This window comes from Onychomys torridus, chromosome 1 (genome assembly GCF_903995425.1).
Source record: "Onychomys torridus chromosome 1, mOncTor1.1, whole genome shotgun sequence".
In the NCBI taxonomy this organism is placed as follows: Eukaryota; Metazoa; Chordata; class Mammalia; order Rodentia; family Cricetidae; genus Onychomys; species Onychomys torridus.
In genome coordinates this window covers 104,958,471-104,965,044 of record NC_050443.1, presented here as the reverse complement: position 1 = coordinate 104,965,044, position 6,574 = coordinate 104,958,471, and the positions used below count along the sequence as shown (strand labels likewise).

The 6,574-nt window shown below is 47.5% G+C and overlaps 1 protein-coding gene across 1 annotated transcript; it reads left to right on the top strand.

Moving 5' to 3' along the window:
* Positions 1 to 3,484: 3,484 nt before the first annotated feature.
* On the top strand, positions 3,485 to 4,925 carry Zg16 (zymogen granule protein 16). The gene is made up of 3 exons (XM_036183989.1): positions 3,485 to 3,539; positions 3,702 to 3,834; positions 4,610 to 4,925. The coding sequence occupies exons 1-3, from the start codon at positions 3,485 to 3,487 to the stop codon at positions 4,923 to 4,925; spliced, it is 504 nt and encodes a 167-aa protein (XP_036039882.1).
* Positions 4,926 to 6,574: the final 1,649 nt, after the last annotated feature.

Sequence of the window (6,574 nt, the reverse complement as noted above, 5' to 3'; positions counted from 1 at the left end):
GCTAGGCTGTTGGCTCTCTTGCTACCTCTGACAAATGGGGTCTCCAACATAGTGATTAGCATAGGTTGAGTCTCTTCCCCAAGGGGACAGAGGAAAAGGAGAAATGTCAGTTCCTCTGCAGTAGCAGAAAGCCTGTAGAACTAGGGACAAGGTGAGGTTTGCACACATCCTCTGGAATTAGTGGGCAAGTGGGCTCTGGCTGGGACATGGTTTACAGGGAAGCAGACCAACGGACGCTGCTGAGCTAGCATCCTGAAATTCTATTGCTTTTGCTTCCGCTGATTTCTGATGCTTCAGTCACTGCATTGGGTGAAATCCGGACTTTGAGTATGTCCCACCAGAGGAATCTTTTACACTTATGATGTACTGTATGGGACCTCAGGACCAGGTTGGGGGGTGGGGACAGCAATCTACATAGGAAAGGTGAGGGTGATAGATTGAAACTGTGGCAAGTTAGGTACACTTCTGTCCCAAAGGTTCTGGGTATGTCATGTAAGAAATGCAAGATGGGGTTGGGGATTTAGCTCAGTGGTAGAGTGCTTGCCTAGCAAGCTCAAGGCCCTGGGTTTGATCCTCAGCTCCAAAAAAAAAAAAAAAAAAAAAAAAAGAAAGAAAGAAAAAAGAAAAGAAAAAGAAATGCAAGAACATTCTCTCAGGGCTTGATATTGGATGGTATAATGGGTCCCTAGTAACAAAAAAGAGAGCTAGATGGCCATGAAAGGAAAGAGGCCGAGGGAGTGCTCAGGAGAGACGCAGAGGTAAAAGAGAGGAATCAAAAGGGGCGGCGGTGGCGCACGCCTTTAATCCCAGCACTGGGAGGCAGAGGCAGGCGGATCTCTGTGAGTTTGAGGCCAGCCTGGGCTACAGAGTGAGTTCCAGGACAGGCTCCAAAACTACACAGAGAAACCCTGTCTCGAAAAATGGAAAAAAAAAAAAAAAAAAAAAAAAAAGTTATGTCAAGGGAAAAGGAAAGTCTGTAAAGACGACCTCAGAGCAGGAAATGTCAAGACATAAGAAAAACCGAGAAAAGCAGAGCGTGGACAGAACAAAAAGATGGAAATGGAGCCAGTGTTCTGTCGCCAGTGCTCATCTTGCACCTGGAGGAAGAGGAAGGAGGGAGAGCTGGAACTGTGGTGGCTGTCGGTCCCTCTTCTGACTCTGTCACCCGCAGCCCTGCCCTACTGCTGGCTCCTCAGGGCGGGGCACCCTTGCTATCTGGGATGAGTTTCCAGTCCCAGATGGTGAGCCTTCGAGGAAAGGTGGATGATCTGAATGTCTGGCCGCGGGTCGTTAAGGTCTATTCTAGCCCCTTCCTGGGCTCCATGCTCTCTCCTGGGAAGGTCCTGATGACTCAGAGGCATCAAAGGGCTAGTCCAACAGGGTCAAGTGCTAAGGGTCAGTTCTAGGGACCTTAGATCATAAGGAAATCAGTCCTGGGAGGAAAGGACCTAAAGAGAGAAGAAATCTACAGCATCGCTTCTGGGGGGTGTTTCAGACATAAGGAGAGGGGCAATTCACTCCGGTGGTTGACAGCCACAGTACCTAGACGTCCTGAGATTCCAAAGTCCAGAACTACTCACAGAGGAGGACTTGTATATCCTCAGCTTCCCATATGCCCCTTGGATGGGCTGTTTCTGGAAGAAGAGATGGGGAACCCACAGATTTAGTGCCTACCCGTAGTCCCGAGTTACCCTTCTCAGAGAGAAGAGACGAGAAAGGTCTGGGCTGAGGATGGGTAGAAGTAGGCATAAAGCACAGATGGCCCAGACACAGCAACGCAGCAATCACAGCAGACTTTGTGATACAGGTGTTCACTATATAATTTTTTAAACTTTATGATTGGCTTTTTCGTAATAAAATATCAACAAATAGAGAAAAATTGTCAGGCAAATATTTGGCACGGCTCAGTGTTGAAAGTGGTTTTGTATTCTGAGAGAAGATACATTCATTACAAAGCCGGGCAGCGGTGGCTCACACCTTCAATCCCAGTACTGGGAGGCAGAGCCAGGCAGATCTCTGTGAGTTCAAGGCCAGCCTGGACTACAGAGCGAGATCCAGGACAGACACCAAAACTACACAGAGAAATCCTGTCTAGAAAAACAAAACAAAGCAAAACAAAAGGCTACATTACAGATGACTGGAGAAAGCAACATTTACCCAACAGAAGACAGGTCTCAGGCAGGAATACCTACAGGTCATTTAGGGTAGGGAGGACCTTCCTTCAGGTCTCTCGGATTACATTCTCCTTTGCTTGTTTGTGTTTTCAGACAGGGTCTCATACTGTAGCCCAGACTGGCCTTGAAGTCTGGTCCTCATGCCTCAGGACACATGGGCGGTGCCATGTCTGGATCACTTGCACTCTTGAGATACTTGCTGCTTCTCCCACCCTTCAGCTGGACTTTAAACAGATTCATTCTGTCTCTTCACGAATCCACACTTGGTCTACAGTGGACCCCACCTTGCCACCTGTAACCCTTGTGGGAGAGGCAGGATAAGATGTTCCAGACCCTGCCTGACACCTGATCCTAAGAGGTTGGTCATGTTTACTCAGCAGGTGAGGTTCTCATGATAAAGAACACTGGGAGGGCTAGGACCTGGTATAAAAGGTCTGGGAATTTCTAGAAGATGCTCACCTGAAACTGCTAAGGGAAAGGTGAGTTGGGGAATATTCAGATCTGAGTTAGAAAAGACAATGCCTGGACTATAGCAGGGTCCTGGGCAGCAGTTCCCAGATGTAAGCTATTTGGGGGTGCAAAGACATCTGGTTTTGGCTAAGGGGGGTGGATATGGATAGGCTTAGTTGGTGGAGACAGGTTATGACACACAGACAAGTTGCCTGGGACCTGATGTCTGAGCTTGGGCAAGCTCCCCCTAAAACCTATCAGCCTCTCGGCTCCATGGGAACTACTTGGACTTTGGTGTTGGTCCACTGTCTTCTATTGTCTCCTTTGCTCCTGAGGTGACATAGAGGCACCTCTAAAATGTTCTTTGCCTTGATTGAAGAGTAGGGTGATGCTAGAGTTTTAACTGTGCCTCAGATGGCTCATAAACGATCTGATTTCAGGTGGGTTTTGCTCTGATTCTTGGATTGGTCAACTCAAATGTTTCAGTCAGGCTTTGGGGGTGGTCTTTATTTCCTCTTCAGAAAACTCTCTCATGCTTTGTGCCTGGATGGAGGGAAGCTTGACTCAGCTTAACACAGACAGAAAGTTAGAATTATCTTTGGGTTAGGAGAGAAGGGTTAGTTACCGTCAGAACAGGGAGAACCAGAGGGATCAGGGGCCTAGAAAATAGATCTGAAAGAAGCAGGACTGACTATTCGTGGGCAGTTTTCTCCGGGCTTGGGGATAGGTCTCTTAGATCTGAATTTGAAGCATCAAAAACACATGGGTCTATTTCCTGGCCAGAGATGCCTGGGTATATGAGGTCCAGAGAGAAAGGCATGATCCCCCTTTTTTCTCCCTCTCCCCCCTGCAGCCTCAGAATGTTGGCCATCATTCTTTTAGCCCTTCTTTGTGCCTCGGCCTCCGGCAATGCCAGTAAGTGAAATGCCACAGATCTGGTAATGGGACCCTGGGAGGGCAACCCATGGACTGCTGCTGTGGTCAGGGGCTGTTGGACACCGGTTCGGGGTGGTGGGAGGAAGGAGGGCAGCTGTGCTCCCAGAGCATCTGTCCCCACAGGCCTTTCTTCCCCTCTAGTTCAGTCCAGGTCCTCCTCCTACAGCGGGGAATACGGAGGTAAAGGAGGGAAGCGATTCTCTCATTCTGGCAACCAGCTAGACGGTCCCATCACGGCCATCCGTGTCCGAGCCAATTCACGCTACATAGTGGGGTGAGATTCTTCAAGGGTCTGTGGTGTGGGGACTGTCTAGGATCTTACTAAGTTGGGAAATTCTCATTCACTTCGGATCACACTGTTTAAATCAGTAAGTCACAGTAAAATGTTAGAGGCTTGTCTCTTCTCTGTCTCACCTGGGACACTTTCCAGTGTTTGTAAATCCTCGGGCTTCTTTGAAGTGTGTGTTGGGGGTGAGCTCAGACTCTGGCTGTCTAAGTGACTCTGAGAAACTTACTTTCATTCTGCAATCTGATTTGCCAGCAAAATGAGAAGTTGAGATTCTCTGCATGGTCTCCTAGGGCTCACGTAGTCTTTGTATCTTGTGGAACTTGTCACCATTTTGAAGATATATCATATAGACTAAGAAGACTTGATTAAAAAAAAAAAAAAAAGTGAGCCGGGCGGTGGTGGTGCAGGCCTGTAATCCCAGCACTGGGAGGCAGAGGCAGGCAGATCTCTGTGAGGCCAGCCTGGTCTACAGAACTAGTCCAGGACAGGTTCCAAAGCTACAGAGAAACCCTGTCTTGGAAAAAAAAAAAAAAGTGTGTGTGTGTGTCTGTGTGTGTGTGTGTGTGTGTGTGTGTGTGTGTTAGTGTGTGTTTCTGTGTATATATACATATATGTTCTTCTGGGAGTGGGTTCTCTGCCGCCACCATGTGGGACCTAGAGGGTGAACCTGGGTGGTTGGTTGAGTGGTCTCATCCATCTAGTCTTGAATTGTGATAACCATGTTCAACGAGTTACTTCTCCCTTCTCACCCTGCCCCCAGGCTCCAGGTGCGCTACGGCACACAGTGGAGTGACTATGTGGGTGGCACACAGGGAGACCTGGAGGAGATCTTTCTGCACCCCGGGGAATCCGTGATCCAGGTGTCTGGCAAGTACAGGTACTATGTGAAGAAGCTGGTCTTCGTGACAGACAAAGGCCGCCAGCTGCCTTTCGGAAAAGATTCAGGCACAAGTTTCAACGCTGTTCCCCTGCACCCCAACACCGTCCTCCGTTTCATTAGTGGCCGGTCTGGCTCTGTCATTGATTCCATTAGCTTCCACTGGGATGTCTACCCTAGCCACTGCAACACTTGCTGAAACCCACCTTTCTCTCTGGCAGGGGGGCTGGTGGGTGTGAGAACTCCCTCATCACCCAGACCCGTGCAAACATGCAAATAGCTTAATAAAGGAATATGGCTAAAGAAAGTGTTTGTCCACATCCCAATTCTAATAGAAACGTGTGAATCCTATTTCTGGCTTTTTTTAAAATTTAAATTAAAATTCTTTTGAGACAGGATCCCTCTATATAGCCCTGGCTGTCCTAGAACTCACTATGTAGACCAGGCTGGACTCACAGATAGGCCTGCCTCTGCCTCTGGAGTGCTGGGATTAAAGGGGTGTGCCACCATGCCTAACTATATCTGGCTACTGTTGAACATTAATCTGAGGAAACGAGAGAGTTAGGAAGAGAAGTGTTATCAAAAAGAGACAAAATTCTGCCTGCACCAACTCTTTCCAAGGATAGCCCCTGAGAATTTTTCCTAATAGGAGCTCAGAGGCCAGGGGAAGGCTCAGTTATACCAACTTGCCAAAACTCACTCTCCGGCTCTCCTCTACTCCTTGCCTGTGCTTTCCTGCCCCTAAACGTCACCTTACTCTACTGACATTAATCCACTTGCTGTTCGTGGTGGGAACATTATCCTCTCCAAAATCCAATTAACTTCTGAAGTTTGGCCTAAGGACTTGACTCTGTTGCACTAGCCCAGCTCCTCTTAATTTTACTCCCAAGCCTGGGTGTTCCTAATTTAGCTCTCTCAAAACTGAGACTCTTCCTCAGGAAGCTAATACATTCCCAGTAGTGTGAAGTGTATCAATACTATGTTCGAAAAAGAAAAACCCCTGGGCTGCCATGGTAGTGCACAGATTTAATTGCAGCACTTGGGAGGCAGAAGAGGTGGATCTCTGTGAGTTCCAGGCCAGCCTGGTCTAAATAGAGACTTCCTGGACATCCAGGGCTACAGAAAGAGACCCAGTCTCAAAATATCAAAAACAAAAGAGGTAATCCTAAGTGAGCCATGGTGATGCACATCTGTAATCCAGAACTTGAAGGACTAGGCTAGCCTGGTCTACATAGTTCAAGGCCAGCCAGGTCTACATAGTAAGACCCTAAGTAAGAGGCTTAAGGAGGCAAAAAGATTGCCACAATTTTAAGGCCAGCCTGGAGGACATAATGAATTCCAAGTTAGTCTTGGATACTGACCCAGAAACCTAATACATGAGTAAATAGATAGATGGGCAAGTCCAAGAGGGGAGGTTTTCACTGTGTGCAGCCATAAGGGGTTGGTGAGAATACGGGGCACTAGATAGATTCAGCAAAGGTATAAAATCACTTTGAAAATAACTCTTAGGATCCCAGTTCCAAGCCCTACAACACCAGCAATTTTAATGGGTAGCAGTAGGGAGTTACTGAAGCCTGGATTACAGATGTGTGCCACCGGACTGCATTTATAGGATTCGGTGGCTTCATGTGTGCTAGGTGAACACTATCAAAAAGCCATATCCCCAATTGTTCTTTCAAACAATTACATGGAGGAGATTATGCCATTGTCTTTTTGTTTATGTGAATCACATAGCATGAAATCCAACCCTTTAAAGTATGGAATGGGGTGTGTGCATGTAAGTACATGTAATGAGATGTAATGAATATGTACATATGTGTGATGAGTGTGTGTGCTCATGAGTGTGGA